Below are 26,035 nucleotides of genomic sequence, written 5' to 3' on the forward strand. Positions count from 1 at the left end.
TTGACCTTCCTAGAGGGTGTTTTGATTGGGCTCCCTCCCATCTGCTACTTCCCCTCCAGCGAGGCCCCTAGCCCACCTTGACCAGGCCCCTTGAGAACATCTTTCCCCATGTGGGCAGTATGAGAACACCTCAAAGAGCTGGTCAGTGAAACCTGGACCAGGATCTGAAGTTCTAGAATGCTAACAGGCTCTAAGTCTCCCTCCTGGAAGTACTTCAACAGGTCTAGAGCGAGACCAGAAATCCCAAGAATTCACAACCCCTACTCCCATGACACTGACTTGGAGCAAGTTTTGGCACAAGTTTTGTGACTTGCATTGAAGTGGACTGAAAACATCCAAGCTGTAGGAAGGAACAGAGCTGGACAAGCTACAGGGCCCCCTTCCACTAAGCGCTCTGTCCCGTTCTCAGAGCAGCTTACTGCACAGGTATTGAAGGCACAGCCCTTCACCCATCTCCAGGGGGGCTTTCAGCCTTGGCCCATCCAGTTTCTTCAGCAATCCTCTTCCACCGGTTCTGAACCAGTTGGCCCAAGTCCCACTCAGAACCACACAGAAAGCAGTGACATAAAAGTTGCTTTAATTGGGGGGTGAAGTCCTCAGTCAGGGAGACCTCACTCAATCTTTAGTGGAGGGGTGTCAGACCCCCTCCAATGCCCTGAGGCCCCTCGGGAAAGAGGGAGCAGCGGAACAGCGAATTAAGGAAGAGGTCAGGGGCGGATAGGCAAACCCAGATTACGGAAGCTGCAGGATCCTAACCAGACCTGGGGAAGCTGACCCAGGCAAGAGCTTTACCCAAGGGTTCAACCATGGAGTGGCTGAGGCAGCTGCACACTGGACAGTGGTGCCAGGGGGGTCCATGGGCCAAAGGGGACAGCAGGGAAGGAGCGCTTAGGAGACCAGGAAAGGGGACAGCAGGGAAGGAGCGCTTAGGAGATCAGGCGACTGTGGAGCCGGTGCAGCTGCTCCTGGGTCAGCACCAGACGGTGTCGCTGTCCTAGGCCGGCCGCACACGAGAAGGTCACCTTGCCCATATAGACCGTGTCATCCTGCTGCTCTTCCTTGGCCTTGTGTTGGGAAGAGAAAGGACATGAGGTCAAGGGCTGCCTTGACTATGGCCACTGAAGGCCCCTTGGGTACTGGCACTGTGGCAGTCCCTGGACACTGGGAACATCTTTCAAACTAGAACAGGTGGGTCTAACAAGGCAACCGAGTCCCTCCCGGTGTAAAAAACAGGGCAGGCGTTATTTATGTGCCGGGACGGTCCAATCTATAAAAGCTGGAAGCACTTCGGGGATCTGAGCAAGCAAGACGTGGCCCTGCCAGATAAAGGCCTCTTCAAGGCCCAGGAAGAAGGGCAGAAGCCACAGGAGCACCCGGCATGGTGCCACCATCCCCCGCCGCATGCTCCCCCTTACCCTGAGGAAGGCTGATGAAGGGAAGGTGGCAAAGTCAGTGGGAACAGTAGCTCCAGGACGCTGAGTTACTGTCTCCTTGAGGACCTCATCCTGGGGAGGGGGAGAGAGAGGGGTCATTCAGGGGACCCAGTGGTAGTTCAAGACACTAGTTCCAGAGGACTTGGCTTCCTGTCACCACACTTCCGCCGTCTCTAACCCCGTCCCCACCCAGCACCCTCCATGCTTTATGCACCGTCACTCTGGATGGCCGGGCTCAGCTTCCGTTACAGCCGTAATAGTACAGTGTAAGAAGCCACTGACAAATGCTCTGCCCTCGAATGGCTTCCGCTGACGGAAGCTGCGGCCACACATCATGAAGAACCGCTGGCTCAGCACTGGTGGTTCGGCAGCCTAAAGAGGATCCTACCAGGCGCTTTGTTGAGAAGCCTCCCTTCCCTCCCACCCTCTCCCCAGTGTGCCTCAAAGCATGGAGCAGGTGCAGAGAGACCCCAGAAGTGCCTGGCACCGCCAAGGGGTGAGCCAAGAGAGTCCAGTGTAGGAAAGGCAGGATGTGACTGACCTTGAGCTTCTCAATGGTGTCACTCAGGGACTTGAGCTGAGCCACTTGCTCCATAAGCTGAGCTGACGGGCTCTTGGCAGCTGTGAAGAGGAAAGGATGCTGAGGACACGAAGGTCCCTCCGAGCAGCTGAACTACATGGTCTGGAGCATCAGCACTGAACCCACGTAGCACAGGCACTTTAGAGAGAGCATGAACTGGGTCTGGTGAGAAAGCCTAGAACCCAGCTGCTGGGAGACTAGACAGGAGAATAGGTAGTTCAAAGCCTGCCTGGGCAATTTACTAAGACCTTGTCTCAAAAATAAACATAAAAAAAATTAAAAAGTGCTGGGCATGGTGGTACATGCCTCTCTCTAATCCCAGCACTCAGGGAGACAGAGGCAGCTGGATCAGAGTTCAAGGCCAGCCTGGTCTACAAAGTGAGTTCCAGGGCAGCCAGAGCTACACAGAGAAACCCTGTCTCAGAAACCAAAACAAACAAAAAATTAACAAGTAAAAAGCTGGGCCCACAGAGCATTAGTAGCAAGCGTGAGGCCCTTAGTTCAATCCCTAGTAGGAGAGAGGAGTGGAAGGAGAGACAGAGGACGGGAAGAGACAGCGGGAGAGAGTGAGGCTCAGGGAAGCTGACTCCGAGGCCGCAGCTGTCATCTCAAGCGGGGAGCACACACCTGGGCTGGTCCGTGTGATATCTATCACATGCGTGTGCGTGCTCAGCTGGTTTAGTGTCTCCAGTAGCTGGCTGGTCTTGCGATACAGTGTCCCAGCCACCAGCTCACCACCAGGGCCCTCGTGGGGCGGGAGGGAAAGCTTTGCGACGTGCAAAGGGGGCAGAGCGGCCAAGGATGCCTTCATCTGGGCTCCCTGTCAGGATGTGGGAGGGAACAGAAGCCGTGTAAGAGGTGCGGGTGGCCTTCGGTGCTCGTCACGGGCCATCACTGGCCGGGCCAGCACACCCCCCACGGGCGCCTTACTTTGAGGATGCTGTTCTCATGCTGGAGCTGCGAGATGTGCAGCCTCATGGCGGAGATCTGCTGGAGCAGCAGTGGCGAGTCCTTCACCAGCCCCTGGCCCGGCAAGGCGCCTGGAGCCTGCCCAGGCGTGCCCCCTGTCAAGTCACAGAACGTCGTCAGTCCTGGCTGCAGAGGCTGAGGACCGGCTCTCCCTCACACCTCCACTTCTGAAGGCTTATGGGAGAAGCCTCATGCTGTCCCCGTCCCAGTGCCCAAGGCTTGGTAAACCCCAGCTGGGGGAGAGTCTACCTCGCTGCTGTTCTTCTGTGTGCAGGAGAGCCCGTGGGGAAGCAGAAAGAGAGAGGGGGGATTAGACAATGTGGGGGCGCAGGACGAAACAGAGGAACTCTGGACACAACATGCAGAAGACTCTTCCTTACCACCAACGCCTCCTCTCTAAGACCCTGCTCTGCCACTGGGTGAGAGCAGACGTGTGAAAGAGGGCAAAACCCATGAGGAAATGGCGCAGACCCGCTGAGGGACCACGAGACCCTGACATGGGGCAAGGCTGGACACTTGAGCAATGTGGCAGGTCCAGCAGGGAGTTTCTAGAGTCTAACTTGGTTGTTCCTCTGACGTCACTGGCAGTCTTGGGAACACGCTACTTTACCCAGTGGGTCTCCAAACCTATCTTCATGGCAAGAGAAAACAAGTGTGTTCTTGGCTGAACACCGGGGGTATAAGCACCTGAAGTCAAACTGAGGCCAGAAGAGAGGACAGCCAGTCTCCTCTAGGCCAATGCCACCTGTACACTGTACTCACCACCAGCAATGCCAGAGACCAGGGTAGCAATGCCTGAGGGAGGGGGACCCCGAAGCCCCTCAATTGTGCGCTTGGACTGGCTGTTTAGCCGCTGCTTTAGCTCTGCCTTCTCTGCCTCCAACTGGTCGATGTCAGCCTGGAGTGCATCCATTGTCTCCTCAAAGTCTCTGTGATAGAGAACCTGGGCTCAGGCATGTCCCTCACAGCCCCACATGACTTTCCACCCTGACAGCAGGCCCTTAGATGCAACCCCAGCGATGCAGTGGTGTGCGCTAGGGAAGTCACACTACAAGGAAGAAGTCTCTAGTGACAGAAAGTGGCAGGTAGGAGGGATGGGTGGAGGATCAGGGCCAGGGATGGGATGGGTGGAGGACTCAGGGCCCAGGGATGGTGCTGACTTCTCCTTCTTTCGCAGCAGGGTCTGAGTCTCCTCCAGCCGAGTCTGGACTTTCTCAATGCGCTCATCTGCATCCTTGGCAGCGCTGTCCAGCTTCTTCTCCAGGAGGCTCAGCCGCACGTTGGCCTCACTCAGCTCCTCTCCCTGGACAAAGTAACACTTCTAGCTCCCCAACATCCTCCCCAAAGCCCCAGGACTAGGTTAGGCCATGGGATGTGGGGCTCCCTCCCCAGTGACCCCTAGCTGCAGGCCCCATTTCTTTCCTCAACTCCCACACCACCTTGATCCCCACTGCCAGCACCTGCTGCTGCCCAGGCCTGCCACACCTCCCAGTCTTCACCTTAACTATTTAATTAATTATGTTATGTGTATGGTGTTTTGACTACACATATGTATGTCTGTGTGCCATGTGTGTACCTGGTGCCCTCAGAGACCAGAAGAGGGCATTGATCTCCTAGGACTAGAGTTAAAGATGGTTGAGAGTCACCATGTGGGTGCTGGGAATCAAATCAGGGTCCCTTGAAGAGCAGCCAGTGCTCTTAACCATAGATCCATCTCTCCAGTCCTCCGCACCTTAATCTTGAGAGACTTCTTTAACTCCTTGATAACTGTCTCTCTATCTTCAAGCTTCAAACCCAGACCTTCAGCATCTGTGATCTCTGCACGCAGGGCTGCAGCCCGAAGTTCAACCGGAGGAGGCTAAAAGACAGAGTGGATCAGAGATGGAGGCAGAGGAAGGAGGATGGAGTGGGTCAGAGGGTGGAGGCAGAGGAAGGGACATCTAGTGCCTTCCTTTTAAAGACATCCAATCACAGGCCACTCATCCTGACTTCTAGGCAGGATGCTCCTCCTTCTAGACTCCTCACCCTCCACAACCAGGGCAGCTCTGCAAGCTGCACTTCTGCAGGCCCCTGGGTCCCCAGAAACCTCCACCTACCTTGCTGGGGGGCCGCTCTGCATCGTACTCGCCCTCCTGCATGGCTGTGGCCAGCTTGTTCATTGTGCTGATAAGGATGGTGCAGGACTGGCGCAGGCACTCGTAGGGACTGCTGGAGGGGCTCCCGTAGATCTGCAAGAGCCAGGAGCAGGTATAAAAGGCTCACAGTGGCCCCTGCCTCCTCAAGCCCCACAGCCCAAGGTTCCAGGCCAACCTGCTCGCTTGCTTTGAAAGCCAGCTCCTCCAATGCAGCCACAGGCAGCCCCTCATTCTCTGCCAAGGGGGCAATAAGCTGGGCGGCTGCAGCTGCCACCTCCTGGAGAACAGCCACCACCCACGTCAAGTGCTTCCTGCAGTCGAGGAGTGTGTCGGACACCTGTGTGATGGGCTGGAGTCAAGAGCCCACCCGGTACAGCACCACAGCTCCTAGCTTCCCAGTCCAGTCTCCTGACCAGACCCAGATCTCTATGTGATAGCCTCCCTCCCCCATTTCTGCTCAGCTTCCTTCCCTCACAATCTCAGCCCTAAACCTGTGATCCAAAGGCCAATGCTGCTGGGATCCCCGGAGCATCTGTCCCTGGCATTCGCCTTCGGATCTTCTTGCAGAACTGGCGGATGTCACTGCATGATGTTTCCAGGTCTCGGAGAAGAAGGGCAATATCTGTTGCCTCCTGCCCACCCTACACACGAAAAGGAAACAGGCGGAGCCAAGTCAGCACTGGCACTAGGAGAAGTAGGGGAGGGAAAGAATCGTCAAATCCAGATGTGCTTCACCTGCAGGAAGGCACGCAGCCGCACCACCTCCACACTCATACAGTCCAGGGCACTCTGGGTGAACTGTACAGAAAGAAACACGTGGTCGTAGCCTCTAATGTGAGCTCCTCTGCCCCCTCACTGTCTCTGAGGAGACCCCACCTTCTGATGACTGTACACATGGGTCCTGGACCTTCGCTGACCTCGTGACTGATTTCCTCCCTCATCCCTACAGTAATCTTAATCACTGATCTATGTGTCACCTTGATGTGGTCAGCCAGCTGCATGGTGGAATCCTCCGGCTGCTCAGCAAGGTGGATGCTGTACAGATGCTGAGGAGGATGACAGAGAGAGAGACTTTAGCCTATGGAAGGGCAAGGGCTAAGAGACCATCCTCGTCCCAAACTAGAGTTTGAACCCTGGATACTGTGGTCTTCAGAGGTAGGAACTTTCCCCACCTACAGGAAGCTACATCACAAGACAAATTCACATCAGAGGAAAGGAGAACTGCGATTGGTGGTGTAGGGCCATAATCCTAGCACTGAAGAGGCTAAGACAGAAGCATCACGTTCAAGGCAACCTGAGCTACAGTGAGAGGCTGTCTGATATGAAAACCACGAGTGGAACAGCTCAACAGTGAAGACACGTGCTCCCAAGGCACGCAAGCAGAGTTCAGTCCTCAAGACCCATATGGGGAAGAAAGGCATCAGCTTCCTCATGCTGTCCTATGACCTCTACATGTACACCGCGGCATGGGATACACACGCATGCATGCATGCACATATACTACACACAACAGTTGTTTGTTTCTTAAATCCAGGCATGATGGCATAGACCTATTATCCCGGCATTTGGGATGAAGGCAGAAGGATAAGGAGTTCAAAGTTATCTTTGGCTACGTAGCAAGGCCAGCCTGGGTTACATGAGACCCAGTCTCAAAAGAACTAAACAAAACACTAGTCCTACCTCCTCCAACAACAAACCTACCCCAAACAACAACAAAAACAAACCAGAGCAAACTGGATCTCAAGCAGCCAACCACAGACATAAACCCTGTATACCCTGGCAATAACTCCCCTTAGGTAGATGTCCCCTCCTGCCCTGCCACTTCCCCAAGCCTGGATTCTGGCCCCAGACCTGGTAATACTTGATGGCCTTGGTGAGGGGCTCCACGTTGACAGTTTCATCCAGCTGATCCTTGTGCAGCAGCTCGATGAGGAAATCTAGGGAGCGCTCGTGGGCACTCATCTCAGGGTAGAGGCTGCCCACCTTCTTATACACGTCCACACTGCACTGAGAGAGGGCACTGAAGACCAGAGAAGGGCTCTGTGAGGCCAAAGTCTCCAGGCAACACCTCCATTCCAGCCAATCCTGCAGCCACAGGCCAGGTGCGAGGGAGGGGAGGGGTGTCTCTTACTGCTCGTAACGGTGCAGTGTGGCCTGCAGCAGACTCAGTGAGTATACCAGCCCAGCAGCAAAGCTCAGCTGCTCCCCAGCAGCTCCGCGAAGCCCAGGCCGCTCTGAACAGTTCTCACTGAGGTCAAACTTCTCCTGGGCCTGCTTCCGGATGAGCTCTGCCTATAGGAAGAAGATCAGGGTACTGGGCTGGGAGTAGCGGACAAAGAACACAGACCCCGCAACCCATGGCACAGCTAAACAACCATGTGGAGGGTACGAATACACAGGAAGAGAAGCAGAAACAACTCTAGACGGCAAGGGACTCAGACGAGCAGGGTCACAATGCCAGGAGCTTGTGAATGCCCAGGAGAACAGAGGGCAGTAGAACCAGGTGACTTAAAGCTGCTGCTCTTGCAATCTGGCTAGACTATTACCCTGCCACTTAACCCCTAGCTAACTCCTGGCTACCTCTGGTCTAGCTTAAATGTTACTCCTTCAGCAACCTTCACCTGCAACTCCCTCACAAGAAGGCTACTTCTGTTTTCTGAACGGTTTCTCCTATCTGGAGGGGACTGGTTTCAGATCCCTCCTCTATACACTAGCACATGCTGTCTGTGTACCTCATGTAAAATGTACAGGATCTGCATGTAAACCACGTGCATACTCTGGTATACATTAAAATTAAAATTCCTCTGAGTTACTGATACTACCTAACACAAGCTATACCGGATTGTTTAGGAAACCACGAGAAAACAATTATACAAGGTTCTTTTCCAGGTATTTCTGATCTGCAGTTGGAGAATGTGGCAGCTGGCTCTGTACTCACTGAGACCTTGCTGCCCAAGCACACCCCACTATCTTGTAAGCTCTGTGGGCAGATGGTGCCTGCTGTCTTCCTTCCACACCCTCAATGCCCGGCTCACAGCAAGTGTAACAGGTTCCACCGCACGTGTGACTGACTGGTCATACCTTGCAAATGAGACGGGGCATAAGTAGCAGCACCAGGACACAGTCATGGTCTCCACCTGGCCGAAGGAAGCTGTCAGGCATGAAGGCCGTCAGCAGGGACATGTGCCGGTTGGCCTGGGCCACCTCCATCTGTCTCAACTCCATCTCAATTGCCTGTAAGGTGGACAGGGAGGAGGAGGGCTCTCAGCCTGGATGGGAAGCTGTAGAACCACCATGCTTGCTTCACCAGGCCCTTTGTTTCTAGGATAAGCCCAGGCCAAAATTCTTCCACAACTAGCACATAAAGCACCCCGAGTCCATAACCATGTCAGCCCCTAGCTACCCCCAGGTTGGGCTCTCTAACACCCCTGACTTCAGGGCCCACTTTCTGACCTTGGCATGAGCCTTGGTCTCAGCAAACTTGATTTTGAAATCAAAAGTCTCTGGAGGTGGCTGCTGTTGTCTCTCCACAGACGCTTCCTGCTGGTTCGTCAGCTCCCGATTGACATCCTGAGGGCAGACAGTAAAGCACAGTGGGTCCTGGAGCCCTAGCGTGACGGTGAGCCGAGAGCAGGGGCTAGGCAGGCACCTGTAGGTGTGCGGTCAACTGGCGGTACTTCTTGATAGTTTGCTGATAGTCCGCAACTGTCTCCTGGGCGGCTTCCACACGCTTCTGGGCCTCCCGTACTCGGGCGCCTGCCATGTCCAGCTGCTCCCGCAGCTCCAGCTCTGTCTCCCGTGCATTCTCCTGCAGCTCATCGTTCATCTCGTTCATCGCTTCCTGGATGCCAGAGTTGGGGAGGGCACAGACAGGGTCTGATGTCAATCTCTCTCTCAGAAGATCCCTTCCAAATACTCTCCGACAGGAATAGGAATCAAGGATCTGCTCTTCTCTTACCAAGTCCCCCACAGTCTCCCGCAATTCCCGCACTTTCTCTTCTAGATTCAGGTTCCGGTCAGTCAGCATCTCCACCATTTCCTCGGCACCCAGAGCAGCGTCCACCTGTGTTGAAGGGAACGGACAGGGAGGAGTGCGCTGTAAGGGAAGAGGGAAGAGGGCAGCAGAAGCACCAGTACAGGCCCGGAGGGAGGCTGGCGCAGACCTGCTCCTTGAGCTCATCGATGGTGCTCTCTGCCTGGCTCAGCTCCTCCTGGAGACGCTCGCGCTGCTGCCTCACAACCTCCAGCTCCTGGTTCTTCTTTTCCATGAGCTTTTGGAGTTTCACATGCTCCTGCTTCTCTGAGGAAGAGAGATCTCGCATCCTGTGGAGAAGCGGAAGGAGCAAGGGAGGGAGCCAAAGAGAAGCCAGAGATGGCAGAAAGCGTGTGTTAGACACAAGGTAATGAGTGCTCAGCCACTGAGGCAGGCCAGGGATGGAGGAAGGCCTACCTCACCAGGGCGTCTTTCAGGCGGGCATTCTGCTCCTCTAGCTGCTTGAGCTGGTAGCTTGACGCGGCCCCGTCTGAGCCTGTGAGAGCAACAGTGTGTTCGGCAGGTCCTACTCCACTAGCTGGCCCCCCTGTTCTTGGCCCCTTACCTTTCTCTTCAATTTCAGCCTTGAGGATCTCCAGGTCTGTGGTGAGCTCGTCCACGCGCTCCTTCAGAGCCTCCACCTCCTGCTGCAGAGACTCGGCCCGCTCTTCGGCCATCTCCTTGTCCAGAGTGGCCATCTCAATGGCGTCGGCCGTGTCCGCCATCTCCTCCATGTAGCGCTCTTTTGCCTCCAGCGCCTCCTTGGCTTCCTGCAGGTTGGCGGTAGGTGGGCAAGAGCAGATGAGTCCCACGCTGCCTTCTCCCGGCTCACCTCACCGCCCCAGACCAGCTTCATTCCAAGGCCCACCTTCCGCGCCTCTTTGAGGCGCCGCTGCAGGTCGGCCTGCTGCTCCTGCATTTTGCTCTTCCATTCCTGCACCTGCTCCAGCTGGATCTTGTGCTTCTCCAGCTCTTTCAGCTTTGCCTTGTCTTCTGATCGTTTCAGACGCAGGGTCTCCAGCTTCTCCTCCAGGTCCCGCACCTGGGCCCTCAGCCCTTCCTCCTCCTGCCAAGAAGAGGTCCCATGGTTTGTGCACAGCCCCCACCCCACCTTAACAAAACTGAGCTGGAGCAAAGACAAGAATGTATAAAGATATCTCTGTGGACTGAGAACCAAGAGCAAGCGGCATACAGACATCTAAGAGGAAAATGTGGCACACTACATATGGAGAAGGTATAAAAGGGCAGGAAGGAAGAACAGCCCAGCCAAGAGCTGACCGTCCACATGCTATGTCCCTACTAGTGCTTTCCGACTCCAGCCCAGCACCTAGCCAGGGTCACAGGCCCATGGGTGCCTTAATTCTATCCTTACCTTCGAGGGAGATGGAAGTGGAGGTGCTGCTCCAGGAGAGGTGAGGGCCGGTGTGGGGATGATGGGTGCTGCCAGCGGAGTCTGAGCTGGGGTGCTGGGCTCACTGCTGCTCAGTTCACCGGCTGATGCTGATCCAGAGGGGCCCAGGGAGCTACTGGCCCCCGTCACCCCAGTACTGGCTGGGCGAGTAGGCTATGAAGAGGACAAGGGCAGGCCACAAAGAGAATATGGGAATGTGGAAGAAGAGACGGAGCAGGGGAAGGAGCAGAGGAGAGAAGACAGTGCATATGAAAGCACGGTGAGACCAAAGATGTGGAGGGGAGGGACAATGACAGAGTCCAAGAACAGCAGGCGAAGGACAGTGGAGAGGAGGAGGAGGGGAGGAGAGACATAAGATTACAAGGCTCCTCCCCGGCACAGTGTCCACAACTCTCCTTGCTCTGCCACAACCTTCAGAGCAGGATCTTACTCCCCAGAACTCCCTTCTGTGACCCACATGTGATTATTCTAGCAACTTCTAAATACTCCCATTCCCGTCCTTGTGCTGGGTCCATGTCCAGCTCCCCCAGCAGAGAAGAGTGCTTCAATGTCATTCCCAGAAGCAAAGAACAGATTAGAGATTGTTCTCAATTGTCATGTTCTCACAGAGCGCTGGAACAAAAACGTGGTATCAGGCTTGCTCCTCAGTCCTGGGAAACAAGCTGAACAGCACTCCTTTGGTCTATGTCAAAGGATCCTATAGGCTACTGGGCTGAGTTGGAAGCTGTAGATAGTCCACCCTGGGAACACAGTAGGTAGAGTATACCCCTGTACTTCCTCCCCAAGTACAACATTATAGTTAAGTAACAGAATCCAGGCCCCCCCCCCCCGTAAAGTTAGAGTGGGGAGTTGGAGAGCTTCCAGGAAGCCACAAACCCAAGGGTAGACAGTGCTGCCCCTGGCAATGCTGAACCCCAAAGTTCTCCTGGTGAGCAGACATGTGGAAACCACAGAGCACCCACAAATACTCTCCCTGAGACCTTCAGATAGTCACCCTCACCCAGATACTGTGCACCGCCAAGATCCTCACTTCTTTTCATCTCGCCCGTCTTGATCAGCCACAGCCCTGCTTACTGCTCTTCCCTACTCAATCTACTGGCTAAGACGGCCTCGTAAGGATCCGAGGTTGCCAGGGCTGGAGAGATGTCTCAGCAGATAAGAGTTATGGCTGCTTTTCCAGAGGACCCAGGTTTGACTCCCAGTACTCACATGGCAACTCCCAAAAGATCTGACACCCTATCTTGGCCTCTGAGGGCACACATATGGTACACATACATGCAGGCAACATTCATACACATAAAATAAAAATAAATCTTAAAAAAAAAAAGGATGAGAAATCATTTTCCCAGGAGGGCCCAGTTACCAGCCTCATGCCACTCTTCTCCCTTAAGGGAGCCCTTTGTACACGGTAACCAACATTGACTTGCTAGCATGCATGACCACATACATGCACATGCCTGAAACGTGTGTGCACTTGGCAGTGGCTTACAGAGACCTGCTTGTTCTCACCTTGGGCCGTCGAGTTGTGGTCTGGACAGGCAACAGGAGCCAGAAGAGAAGAGGTCAGGAAAGAAAGGGTCATGGCAGGAGGACAGAGGTAGCAATGAGAGCAGAAACAGCAACTGATGGGGCTAGTCCCACCAATCCCATCCCCCTACATCCCTCAGGGAATCACCATACCTACTCCAGGAACTCCCATCTCCAGCTGCCCTGTTCCTACCCTCGTTTTTACCGAACCCTTGTAGGCCTCATCCCTTCAGATACCCTACAGATCCTAGAAGTCCTTCCCTAGGCTGAGCCACAGGAAAGCAAATGCAGCAGCTGGCAAGAAGGTCTCCAGAGACCGTCCTTCTGTGAAGGATCTCCCACTCCAGCCTAGGGGCCCCACCCAGACACCACTCCCAAGGACTTTATCAAGTCTGCCTCTTCCATCAAGTGCTAAACTCTAGAAAGGACACCCTATAGGACCTGGCCCATGACAAGAGTACCATACATTCAGAAATGGGAACTCAGAACCCTCAAGATCCCTAAGACAGAACAAGGCTATCGTGTGTGTGTGTGTGTGTGTGTGTGTGTGTGTGTCCGGGTCTTGCAGCAGGCTCCATCCCTAAGGCAGAGGGCTCAGGTGTCAGGACTATGAATACTGCACCAGTAAAAGCCCACAGCTCAGCAAAGTAACCCTCCGGCTGGAGGAAAGCAGTGGGGGTGGGCAGAGCACACAGGATCCACTGTTCCAAAGCAACCCAGGAGGCCTTTGGGTTACTTCGAAGTGGCAAGGGGCAATTAGCTCCAATTCCCAGAGGTCTGCTGGCTGTGCCTCAGGGCTATAGCAAAGATTCAACTTGAGCTGTTTTCAGCAGACACTGAGTCCAAGAAGACCAATGCCCACCCTCTAGTCAGAACTAATTCACCACAGCTGTGAGTCAAAAACTCTTCTAGGGTCCGCATCCTACCCTGATTAACTCCCTAGCACAAACTCTGGGGAGGCAGGATGATGGAAGAACAAGCAAAAGCTGGTAAGTAGGCATGCTTCAAGCACTGATCCACCTAGCCTGCTGCCTCAGGCTGGACCCCAGGAAACCCTCCCGAATGAGTCTGCAATAAAGGCGGCCTGAAGCCCAAGCCTGTGAGGCCACTGGGTACAAGGCCTGGAACAGGCTCAATCAGAGCCCAAAGTAGGTAGATCAAGAAACATACAGGGGTGGGGCACAGTAGTGACACACACCTCTCCCTGCCCCCCTCCTCTTCAGCCTTACCCTCCTCCCACAGCCAGGTAGACTGATGAAGTCAATCAGCCCCCACCCCCACCCCAGCAGCCTGCTTCCATCGCCCTGGCAACCCGGCAGCAGGACCAGAGCAAGCAAGAGTACCTTTCGGGCTGTCGGTGCCTGTCTCATCATTGCAGAAAACCACAGAAAGCAAGGAGAGGAAAGAGAGTGAGGGGCAGAGGAAGGTAGACAAACACAGGGAGGAAAGACAGACGAAGGGAGGGAGGGAAAGGCGGCGGAGACAGGAGATTAGTGCATCAAATCCCAACAATGCAGCCTTAGCTTCCGGGCCTGCAAAAGACTGCTGCGGTGACACAGATGCCCTGGCAGGTACGCAGCGAGTCAGCAGACGATTCCGAGCTCCGGCAGGCTCCAGCAGGCTCCCGGAGCCTTGCCTGGCCCAGGTCGCCAGCTTAAGCTGATGGCAGCCTCAGTGGCCGCAGCAGCGGCAGCAGCAGCAGCTCCACCTGACGTCATGCACCCACCCTCTTCGGCTCCATGGGGGTGGAGCTACCAGTCCTAGGTCACCTAGCAACCACCCAGAACCGGGAGGCTCCTCCTCCTCCGGATGGAACTAAGTCCTGCGCAAAGCTGCCCTTCCTCTCCATCAAACACAAGATTCTAGCCCCGCCCTCTTTTTCCCCTCCACCTCCAAGTCCTTGCTTCAAAAAGCTGGGCCAGGGCCACTTGCAGAAATGGCACATTAAGGAGTTTGTGGACAGGAGCAGAGGGCCTGACGGCTCCATCAACCTCTCCTAATTACATTCTGGCCCCTGACAACCCCCTTGCATCCACTTCTCATACACACATTAGAGATACCCTTAAGTCTCTTATCAACAAGATGGTCAGAGCACCCCTCCAGCACCCAGCTCCAGCTCTGAAGAGTACACAGTAATTAGGGAGCCCTGGCACATGCCACTGGCAGCGGCAACAGCTCTTACAACAGTGTTGGGCTCTTCCCTCACTTTTCCAAGCTATATGGAGATGAAAGCCTGTGTCTAAAGCTTTCTAGAAAGGGCAAGTATTTTTAGAGGCACCCATGTTCTCTCTTGCCTCCCTCTCAAAACACTAGTTTGGGGAGCTAACGGCTCACAGGTTAAAAAGCCTTGGCTGCTCTTACAGAAGACACAGTCACTTTGGGGTTCACACCCATGTATAACTCCAGTCCCGGGGGCATCCATCACCCTCTTCTGGCATCCACAGGCACTGTTCAAACATGGATACTAATAAACATGGAAGCAAAACATCCATACACATAAACACACATACACTGGATTTGCTCTAGATCTAGCTCCCCGTACTGTAGGGATGACAGGAGAGAACTCTGACTAAATGATCTGCTTTGACTGAACCCCCTGGGTGCAAGACTGGAGACAGCAGGGGACACCACCGCTGCATTTTGTAGCATAAGCAGTAGAGGTTGGGCTGTCCCATTTCTCCAGAACCTGGGCATTGCTCACATTCCTACCAGGGCCATGTGAGCCTGCAGCCAAACTCGGCCAGTCTCACACGGCAGTTTCATGTTTTCCTCTACTCAGGGACCTGAGGTGAAACCGGAACTCCAATCACAAGACAAAAAAAAAAAAAATCAAGGGATGAAGCAAGTCCCCATGCATCTGGAACGTGTCCAGCATTCTTTACAGCGATATCTGCCTTAGAATTCTATCCCTACCGGGAGCCAGGACTGAGGATCAAAAATAAGTACCAGCATGTGGCCTCTACCAAGGTAAAACTCCCAAGTCTTTTCAACGTCCACCAGGAGTTGAAAAGATGCTCTTCCCCCTTCCCACCCAATCCAGAAGCTTCCCGTGCAACATCAGGAAAGCCTGAGACAGCCTGGCAACAAGGAGCCCACAGAACTGCACACATGGCTCAGACAGGGGCATGCAGGGCAGAGGCCCAAGGCAGGGGCTGGTCATGGCAGCAATTTAAGTGTGAAAAGTCTCTGGAGAGGAGCTGGGCATGCGGTGGCCATATGGAATGCCAACACTAAGGAGGCCGAGGCAGAAGACTGCCATAAGTTCTAGGCTAGCCTGGCCTACACAGTGAGTTTCAGACTAGCATGAGCTACGAAGTGAGAGCCTCTCAAAGACCTACAGAAAAGCCTGTGGGAGGGGTGGCACGGTCAAGACCCTGAGGGAGAGGGGCTCGACACATACTAGACGAGGAGACAGCAAAGGACCACCAGGCAGAGTAAAGCCGGCACTCGTGGCAGCACCGACTCAAAGGCAGGCAGGCAAAGTGCTGACTTCCAACTGCTCTTCAGGAGTCTGACCTCCTCTCTGCACAACCACTCTACTTCTGGTACTTTCCCCAGCTCCATTCCTTCACTATGCCCTGCCATCCCCCTAAGTCTGGCTAAGTGAGGACTCACCGTAAACTAGCTGCTGTGATTGCCATCAGGCACCTGCAGTCTCTAACTGGGGGGCGGGGGTGGGCAGTGGTCTAGAGCAGGGAAACTGTCTCTAGTGAGGGCTGCCTTGACCTGGTCCCTGAACCTATGTCCTTGTTCTCCTCAAAGGCACTTTGGAAGACAAACTGCCATGTCCTCTGGCCATCCCAGCCCCATGGTTACACACACATGCATGCAGTGGTGGGGGTGGGGGGACATGCAGGAGAGAGGGATGGGCTCACAATCCACCCACCCACCCACCCAGATACAAACAGTAAACACACCACCTTCTTAGGCTTCAGTCCCCGCTGCATTAGGAGTAGGAAAGGGCAGAATTAGAGAACAAAGCGCCCAGGTGTTAATACCAACTGAGGTGAACACAGGCAAGGGGTGAGGAGTTGGGCAAGCTTCAAGGGATCCCTCAAGGACCCGCTTCTAGGGTGTTCACCCCAGCTCAGAGAAGCTGGAGGCCAACCTCCCAGTCCTCTGCAGGGGAGAGGTGAAGGGAGCTGGACAGGCCCTCTGTATGCATCTTACAACACTTGTGACCAAGAGTCCCTCCACCTTACCCTGCCCTAAACCCTCAGGCCTTGGCTTCTTTGGACACCAGAAGGTCGTAAGCTGGCTACAGCACTAGGCTGAAGCCTGTCCTTCCCAGCTCCCTCAGCTCAATCCTACTTGACCCTAGCAGTGTTTCCTGCCACCATTACTTTAGCCCTAATGTAGCAATTCATTAAGGACCCAGAAAGTGTTCTTCCTGGCGAGGTTAGGTGCCTGGAAGTTCAGTTCAGACCCGTCTACTGCTTTGACCTGCCTAGCCCTGGATCTTCCTCCCTCCCAGCCCCCAAACCACTCACCAATTTGCTGGTCTTTGTAGCTGCATCAGCTCCCTCTGTAGAAAGCAAATAGCAACAAAGTACATTTATACAGAGGGTAAGGGGAAAGACCCCCTCAGTGGGGTGGGGAGGACAGGACAAGGGAGCACAGAGCTGAAGCCCTGTTGTCAGGGGATGGGTGGAAAACTGGGATGTGAAGATGCAACTTCAGTGTGTAGCTAGTACCTCTCTTGAGGACCTTTGAAGCTGAAGAATCAGGAGTCTTCGGGGAAGTAGTATCTGCTCCATCTTCAAATACCTGGATCTGAAGCCAAAGAGGAGACTCCGCAGTCAGATCAAGAACGCTGTGATCCCCTCTGAGCTTCTGAGCAAGTGGGAGTACCGGAACTTCCCTTTCTCCCAACCACCCAGGAAAAAGAAGCACCTACACACTAGTGGCACAAGTAATATATGTGCATGTACACACCACACACACATGCATATGCGTACACACACATACGCATGCATACATGCAAGCATGGTGTGTTACCTGGGACTGGCGCACAAAGATGCCATGGCCTTCGTCGCACGTGAAATACTTCCTTCCCTGAACAGTGCCGTCGTTCTTGCCTTTTGCTTCATCCAGGATCACGCCCACCCATTTGCCAGTGGCAAAGAGTGTGGCTCCAACATAGGCCACAGTGCCTCGGTGGCCTTTCCCAATGACCTCCACACGGGAGCCTACCCGCAGGGGCCGGGCACCCGCCTCCGCACTCATCCTGCTGCCGCTCGGAGTCTGGAAAACACACGTTGCAGACATACAGTCAGAGGCTGCAGACAGGATCCCAGATTGAAAAGCACAAGTCATCACCTTCAACTCCACTCTAAGGGTGGAGTAAGTCTACAAATTTCCCTTGGAAAAACATCAGTGACATGTCCAAAATTTCCCCAAAGACAGGATCTCAACACCCAGGGGGTTAAGACAGGAAGATAGCTATGAGTTTGAAGTCAACCTGGACTATAATGATTAAGTTAAAGGTCAGCCTGGGCTACATAATGAGGCCTTGTTTCAAGAAAAAAAAAGCTTGTTTTGATAGCTCACACATGTAATCCCAGCACTTGGGAAGCTCAGACAGGACTACCATGAACTTGAGGCTAGCCTGAACTACATGGCTGAGCTCTAGGTCAACCTGGCCTAAAGTGAGACGAACCTCAAGGGAAAAAAGTCACAAAAATGAATAATAACGACAATCTTAAAAAATAAAAAAATTAATGAAATTTAAACAATATTCCAAAATCCTCCAGAATCTACTAGAATTAATTCTTAAGAATTTAAATTGAATAACAAATCAGGATTCATGGGTAGATCTTTGAACGTCACCATATGGCTGCTTCATGAGTGTACTGCCCCCAAGGAGAGGAAGTAAGAACAAGCAAACAGCTCAATTCAGATCAGGTTCCCCACAACCCTGTCTGAGGAACCAGAGCTGAGAAAGTCGGTGGCTCAGTAGTGTTCATGCACTGTCCTCTGTCTTCCTTGGGACTCACATGCCCTTCTCTGAGCTCTCCACCATACTCCACCCATTTCTTCTACTGTGTGTGTGCATGCTTTTAAAAAAAATTCTTGTTATTGTTCTTTGAGACAGAATGTCAGTATTACCCTAGGCTAGTATGGACCTTGCAATCCTCCTGCCTCAGCTTCCTGAATGCTGGGATCACAGGCACAGACCATTCCATCAAACTAGACTTCTCTTCAGAAGCGGAGAGCTGCACCTATGTCCAGGCCCTCAAGCCACCGTCACTCCTTCCTGATCTGATTCCTGTCACTCCATCCACATGTATACTGTGACATTCCAGGGTGGCTGACAACACCCATTCACCACACAGCTCCCTCTTTCTGGTCCTTGTCCTGCTGTCTACTCTCCCTCAAGCTCTGGAGATCCTTCCCGTTCATGCTGTCACAAAGAGGAAAACACAGACCAAATAAACAAAGTCCCTCAAATTAGCCCCTTACAGTACTCAGACCCTGCCCAGCAGTTCAACTGGGCAGGCAAAGGAACAAGCAAGAACACTGTCCTTGGGAGGGAAGTTCCCAGCTTCTTACGTAGCCGTGATGACTGAACACATGAAATTAGGTCCCAAATCAGACCATGATTTGAAAGAAAATCACACCTAAGCCATTTTTAGCAATAATTATTCCATGAACCAGCAAGCTTGCAGCAAACAAATAAGGTAAGAAAATGTGACCCCATGGGCCTAAAGACTGCAGGGTGTCCTTCCTGATACCCCCACACTCAGCACAGCTGGCTTCAGAAAGGAGTCCTGCCAGAGCCAGGGAAGTCAAAACACTTCCCAGGCTGCCACTCTCTAACTCCCTTCCTCAAAAAGCCCAGCCAGTAAGATGAGGACATAGCTCCAAGGGATGTGGGGATCGCAAATCATACCTGGGACAACGTGGATATCATGGGTCTAACAATAAGGAAACTGCCAATGACATCAAGGCTGGACACAAGCTCAGGAAAGACCCTCCCACACCTCCCAACATGCCTCTCAGAATCAGGTGGCTGGATCAGTGGATGCCAATCTCATCTCAGACAGGAGAGAGCAGGGACAGACCGCACAGCCTCACTGCAAGGCATTCTGACCCACAGCCCAGTAGGAGACTGGACCCCTTAAGCGCCTAGCTCAGGGCCAGTTGGAATTAGAGATCAAGTCTGGAGGGTCCCAGTTAGGGCCCAACTCAGGAGGGGGGGCTGTCCAGCCTGCTAGTATCAGAGCCCTGAAGGCTCCTTGGAAGCCCAGTGTGTGAGTGCCTCAGCTGAGGGCCAGCCTCTCTCCCCAGCCCCCACACAAGTGATGTCCACAGGCACCGGGCCTGCTCTATCAGCCCTCCCAGGGCCATCCCACACTGACTGAGGCCACTTACCCGACTGTACGTGTGCCTCTTGCTCTGGGCCATGTTGCTCACCCGGACTCTACCCCTTCCCCCAGCTAGCCAAAGACAGAGAGAAAAGGCAAAAACCTAGGCAGGAGGGGTCAGGGTGATGATCGGCCCGCATGGACCAGCTCAGAAGCCATCAGGCACGAACCTCCCTCCGTCCGTGGGCCTCCCTCGGTAGGGGTAGGGACAGTAATGGGGCCGAGATATATAAGTCCCTTCCACTGCCCAAGGATTCCTGAACCCAGAGACACTGAGCCCCGCTTGCCAGCTGATGAGTCTCACTCTGCGCTAGTGCTGCTCTAGACTGTCAGCAAGCATGCTGGCCTCTGGGTCCTAGTGCTCCCCGGTTTCACCTGGGCCAGATAGGACATGCTAGAACCCAAGGATGGATACATCCACACATCCTCAGCACTGGAGAACAGTGCTCTGGCAGTCCTGACCCTTCTTTCTCACCTGCACCCCCCATCACTGCCCCCATCCCCAGAATGTGAAGCCTCAGCAGGTCCCCAAACATTAAGTGCTACTTCCAAATGATCAGCTGCCTACAGCCTCCACGTGGACAACTCCCCTACACACAAACACACACACACTTTCTGTTGCTTTTCTGTGTCAGCCTCCCCCCCCCCCAAAATTCTGGACTCAAGTCCAAATCCTAAGATTAGGGTCTGAATTTCATCTCACACTGGACCAGATGAAGAGCAAAGAAGGGACAGAAATGGAGGCGTGCTCACACAGAGAGAGACAGTAAGGTCCCAGGTCCCTATCCCTGCAAGGGAGAGGTCCCCACATTCACTTTCTCTCTTCTGCTTGTTGTGTCAGGCCAGGCTCTGATCCCCAAGACATCACACTCAAATGGACTATTAAAGACAGTTTTCAAAAGCCAAGAGCCTCACTGTCCCCATCTCTCATATCCTTGGCTTTGTCTCCTAACATCAGACCCAACAAACTATTTTTTTTTTTTTAGACAGGGTTTCTCTGTAGCTTTGGAGCCTCCCTGGAACTCACTCTGTAGATCAGGCTGGCCTTGAACTCACAGAGAGCTCTGCCTGCCTCCGCCTCTTGAGTGCTGGGATTAAATGCATGCACCACCACTGTGAGGCTAAGCTAATCTATTTTTTATAGTTGTGTATTTCACAAAATTTCTTAACAATGTTATATTACCTTCATAATTAAAGAAAAATGCTGTTAATTTATTGAAACTACTCATTCTAGTGAAATCTCCACATATGACCCCATTTACGTATCTGTCAATGACTAGGAATCAACAACAGACTGGGTCCTTACCCTGCAAGCAAAGTCTGACTGGGGTCTGACCATTGGGTCCCTGACTATATCGTGTCTGGATCCCCAGACCTACGTGTCTTCCTTCAACAACAAAACCAGTTTCTGCCATTCTGCCCACTAGCCCAGCAGCAGAATGAGCCACGCAACAGGTTTCTAAGGTGATGAGTAAGTGTGAAATGCCATAGCGAAACCCATCGCTTTAGATGCTAACTTCAAGTTTAATTAAAATATTCTCAGCTGGGCAGTGGTGGCTCAGGCCTTTAATCCCAGCACTCGGGAGGCAGAGGCAAGCAGATCTCTGTGAGTTCGAGGCCAGCTTGATTTGTAAGTGCTAGTTCCAGGACAGGTCCCAATGCTGCAGGGAAACCTTTGATGGAGGAGAGTTATCTGTCTATGTTTCTTTCATTGGTTAATTAATAAAGAAAACTGCCTTGGCCCTTTAAGAGAACAGAAAATTAGGTAGGCGGAGTAGACAGAACAGAATTCTGGGAGAGTTGGGGAGACGCTTCAGGCAGTCGCCATAGTGAGTCTCCATGCTTCTCCTCTCCGAGATGGATGCAGGTTAAGATCTCTCCTGGTAAGCCACACCTCGTGGTGCTACACAGATTACTAAATATGGGTTAAAGGAAGATGTGAGAATTAGCCAATAAGAGGCTGAAACTATGGGCCAGGCAGTGATTTAAAAGAATACAGTTTCCGTGTAATTATTTTGGGTAAAGCTAGCCGGGTGGCGGGACATGGCCCCGCCGCTTCCCACTACAAACCTTGTCTGGGGGGTGGAGAGTGGGGGCAAGGGGAGAAAAAACAAAAACAAAACAAATTCTGTCTCTTCACTTCTGCCCAGAACCTTTAGAACTCACCTCCCTGCTTCCCTGCAGTCCCAGGTAGCTTTCCTTCCCTCATTCCCCACCGCACAGGTGTGCAGGGCCATTGTGGCCCAGGCAAGCACACTAAACCATCCAGAGTATTTGCAGTCCACAGAACACACTTGAGGGCTCAGCAGATGGCTCAGTAGATAGGACAGAAATTGGGGCTGGAGAGATGTCGCAGAAATAAGGACCACTGGCTGCTCTTTCCAAGAACCTAGGTACATCCTAGCACCCACACAGAGGCTCACAGGTGTCTTCAGTTCCATTCCTAGAGGATCTAATGCCCTTTTCTAACCTCCAAGAGCATGGCACACAGTGCAGACATATATGCAGAAAAAGCACTCATACATATAAAACAAAACTTCAAAAAATAATAAATTCTTTAGGACAGGGGTTAATGGCATTTGCTCTTCTTGATGAGGACCTGAGTTTGGTTACCAGCACCCATACTGTGCTACTCCCAACCACCTATAACTCCAGCTCAAGATATGATGTCTCTGGCCTCCGCAGGAACCTACACTTATGCATGCACGTATGTGAGCGCGTGCGCGCGCACGGCACACACACACACACACACACACACACACACACACACACACACTTTTTAAAATAAATCCTTTTAAAAGATAAAAAGCATTAGAGGAGTGGCTCAGTTGCTAAGAGCCTATGCAGCTCTTGCAAAGGACCTGGGTTTGGTTCCCAGCACCCACATCAGGTAGCTCTGGGGAGTCTGACTCCTTTGACTTCCCCATGCATACATGTGCACATGCCCACACACAGGCACACACCATACACATATTGAAGAATAAACCACCAGGCAGTGATGGCACATGCCTTTAATCCCAGCACTCGGGAGGCAGAGGCAGGCAGATCTCTGTGAGTTCGAGGCCAGCCTGGTCTACAAGAGGTAGTTCCACAACAGGCTCCAAAGCTACAGAGAAACCCTGTCTCGAAAAACAAACAAACAAAACAAAAAAAAAGAAGAAACCTTTAAATTTGCCAATGAATATTTTATTTTATATATGCATGTATATATAAATAAAATAATTTGGGAGGTTCAAGACAGGATTTCTCTGTGTGGCAGCCCTGGCTCTCCTGGAACTTGCTTTGTAGACCAGGTTGACCTCGAACTCACAGAGATCCACCTGCCTCTGCCTCCCAAGTGCTGGGATTATAGGCGTGTGCAGCCACCACCTGGCGAATAATAACTCTTTTTAAATAAATAAAATAAGAACATGTAAGACAATAACTGTCTTGTAAATCTACGTGCTCAATAAAAACTACCCAAGAAGGCCATCATCACCACCCGTGGATATCACAGTAATCTGGGGGCAGGTCAGGGATGACAGACAAGAACACTGAGGCTGAGAGATCCACTCCTGCTCAACTTACACAGGAGAGCCCCAACCTGCTTTAGGACACTCGGTACTTCCTACTACCCTCACTGTCCCACACTTACCTCCAGGCTTCCAAGAGCAAGCTCTAAACCATACTGCTTTCAAAACTCACACACACAAACAGAAACCTCCAATCCCAGCACTAGGAAGGCAGAGGAGAATGGTGAGTTCTCGGCTAGTAAAGGCAACACAGTGAGAACGCAGGTCTAGAACAGCCTCACTGTGCTCGGACAACACACGGACACAGCTCTTCTTGAGAGTTGTTTATTCTAACAAGTGGGAGTGCCTGACACATCGACATTATACTGCAAGACTCAAACAAGAGAAAGCAGGGTAAGGAGCACTAAAACTATAGCATTACAAAGAAGTACAGCCTGGCAGGATACTAGATATAGATAAGCCTTCAAATGCACAGACAATAAATACACAAAATTAGCCGGATGGTGGTGGCGCACGCCTTTAATCCCAGCACTCGGGAGGCAGAGGCAGGCGGATCTCTGAGTTCGAGGCCAGCCTGGTCTACAAGAGCTAGTTCCAGGACAGGCTCTAGAAACTACAGGGAAACCCTGTCTCGAAAAACCAAAAAAAAAAAAAAATAAATAAAATAAATAAATAAATAAATAAATAAATGCACAAAATTAGACAGGAGAAAGATGGACTGGGAAAAATTATGACTGTGCCTTGAATTGTGGGGCTTTTTGTTTGGCTTAAGGCTATACAGAAGCCCTGTAAGTTATGAACTCAGAATGGACAGCAAGAAAATTATCCTCTTGGGTTCTTCTGTCAAACTATAAAGAGTTCCACGGGGTAGCCCACAACGTCTTTTTATGATGCAACTGCCCTCCGTGCAGAAAGTCAAGTACTTAACTGAGTAAATAAACACACTGAGATGCAGGAGATAGGCAGGGACAACGGAAAGTCGTCTCACTCCTGAGCTGTGGAGAGGCAGAGTGAAACTGCTCGAGGAAGATCAAACGTGCAGACAGAGTGGACACATGAGCAAGCTACAAGGGCAGGATTACAGCAAAGAGCACACTGCAGTACTGAGCATGGGGTGAGAAGGAGGAACCGAGAGACAGGCAGACAGACGGAACAGATGAGTACCAAGGGAGTCCTGGAAGACAGCAGACTGGCATGAGCCCCACACACAACCCAGGACACAGCTCTGTTCTACGTTACCTCACCAGCATGACTCTGGGCAAGGTGGTTAGCTGACTGAGCCACAGTAACCCAATCCATACACAAAAAAGCATTCTTTACCTTATGGGTGTTACAAAGGATAAGGAAAACAAGACAGGTGTGGGAAGCAAGACATACTAGCACTTGGAGTACACAGAGGAGAGCCGATCTCATAACATCAACCTCCAACCCCTGAAGATGTTGCGATTTAAGCAAAGGATCTGTTATGATGCCTAACACAAACTGTGCTCAGATGCAGGTGCCTCTGTGGTTACTGCATCCACTCATCATTGTGACCTGCTCACAACAGAGACTCTAAAGCTGCAATAAATGAAGAGATCAATGAATGTAAGAATCGGCAAGTGAGGGGCTAGAGAGGTGGCTCAGTGGCTAAGAGTGTCTGATGCTACTACAGAGGACCTAAACTGGTTCCCAGCACCCACCCCGTAAGGCTCACAACCACCTGTAACTCCAGTTCCAGATCTGACTCTCTCGTCTGGCCTCCACAGGTCACCCCACACATGTACTTACACACACACACACACACACACACACACACACACACAAATAAATGGTAAACATTTATAAGATAACACACAAAAATTAAAATTAGCAAATGAATAAATTAACTGGGAAGCCCTGAGGTGTGAATAATAAGAATGAGGGTTTAGGTTGGCGAGATGGTTCATGAGCATGCGTCCGTAGTTCCACCCCATGGAGACTGGGGAGGCAGGAATCATACAAGGTCTAAGGCCAGCATCAGTGACAGAGGTTGTCCTCCGACTTCCACAAGCACACTGTGGGGTATGCCTACACTGGAACATACAAATGCAGACACTCTTTCTGTAACAGTCCTGGCTGTCCTGTAATTTGCTTTGTAAACCAGGCTGGCCTCGAACTCACAGATCTGCCTGCCTCTGCTTCCTGAGTGCTGGGATTAAAGGTGTGCATCACCACCCAGTCACAAAAGCATTTTTTAAAAAACAGAAAAAAGAGTGGGGAATCAAAGCAGAATTGGGAAAGGGAAACTGGGCAGTTCTCGGGGCCTTTTCTGGGGCCAGTTCAACTGCGCACACTAAAACGTGTTTCTTCACCTGCTCCAATGTGAACCTGTGAGACAGGTGCTTGCCGTAGTCAAGAACTAAAGGAGTGGAAAGCGGAAGAGACAGGAATCCTTAAAAAACAGCAGGAGGGATCCGCAACGGAACCATTCAGCTGTCATGGGGACAATGCCTGTGTCCAACCTGGGACACCATGCACAGCTTTACAGTTGTTAAACACGGGGCCGAGGAATGAACTAAGGAAGAACACGTGTGATTTCTATTATTTTTTGCATGAGTCTGTATGCATATGTTTTGCTGCAAACTTAACCGCCACTCTCAGGTGTTAGGCAAGCACTGTACATACATAGCCCGTTTTCTTTTCAACTTTTTACTTCTTTACTTGTGTGCATGTTTACAGGAATGCAGAGGCCAGAGGTCAGTATTAGGTTCCTTTCTCAGTTACTTTCAACCTTAATTTTGAGACAGGGTCTCTCACTGAACTGGAGGTTGCTGATTCTAGCTAGACAGACTAGGGAGCAAGCCCTAGGAATCCTCCTGTCTCTCCCATTCCACTACTACAATTATAGGTGCACGTACACTCGTGAGTCTGGCTTTTTTACGTGGGTACTAGAGGTCAAACAGGTTGCTACTCCTGCATGACAGCATTTCACCAGCAGAACCATCTTCTAGGCTGCACACTTTTCATTTTGAGTCAGAATCTCAAAAAATTGCCCAGGCAGGTTCATAATCTTCCTGCCTCAATCTCTCAGGATTACAAACCTAAGC

At 52.1% G+C, this 26,035-nt stretch overlaps 1 protein-coding gene across 2 annotated transcripts in view; it reads right to left on the minus strand.

Moving 5' to 3' along the window:
• Window positions 1–560: 560 nt before the first annotated feature.
• The window catches only part of Dctn1 (dynactin subunit 1), a 33,505-nt gene continuing 8,030 nt past the window's right edge, over window positions 561–26,035 (minus strand). The window contains exons 2-28 of one of the 2 annotated variants that reach the window (XM_038319078.2): window positions 17,087–17,332; window positions 16,783–16,861; window positions 16,579–16,613; window positions 10,523–10,714; window positions 10,019–10,216; window positions 9,716–9,920; window positions 9,568–9,646; window positions 9,281–9,440; window positions 9,076–9,180; window positions 8,767–8,958; window positions 8,571–8,687; window positions 8,199–8,351; window positions 7,249–7,409; window positions 6,969–7,137; window positions 6,095–6,163; window positions 5,853–5,915; window positions 5,609–5,758; window positions 5,293–5,454; window positions 5,079–5,210; window positions 4,715–4,840; window positions 4,143–4,285; window positions 3,745–3,911; window positions 2,944–3,077; window positions 2,641–2,833; window positions 1,975–2,054; window positions 1,416–1,505; window positions 561–1,064 (exon numbers count right to left, since the gene is read on the minus strand). In XM_038319078.2, the coding sequence (XP_038175006.1) occupies window positions 927–1,064; window positions 1,416–1,505; window positions 1,975–2,054; window positions 2,641–2,833; window positions 2,944–3,077; window positions 3,745–3,911; window positions 4,143–4,285; window positions 4,715–4,840; window positions 5,079–5,210; window positions 5,293–5,454; window positions 5,609–5,758; window positions 5,853–5,915; window positions 6,095–6,163; window positions 6,969–7,137; window positions 7,249–7,409; window positions 8,199–8,351; window positions 8,571–8,687; window positions 8,767–8,958; window positions 9,076–9,180; window positions 9,281–9,440; window positions 9,568–9,646; window positions 9,716–9,920; window positions 10,019–10,216; window positions 10,523–10,714; window positions 16,579–16,613; window positions 16,783–16,861; window positions 17,087–17,314 (3,720 nt within the window). In that variant the 5' untranslated portion in view covers window positions 17,315–17,332 and the 3' untranslated portion in view covers window positions 561–926. The other variant, XM_038319079.1, reaches the window with a different exon arrangement.

Source organism: Arvicola amphibius, chromosome 2 (genome assembly GCF_903992535.2).
Source record: "Arvicola amphibius chromosome 2, mArvAmp1.2, whole genome shotgun sequence".
NCBI lineage: Eukaryota > Metazoa > Chordata > Mammalia > Rodentia > Cricetidae > Arvicola > Arvicola amphibius.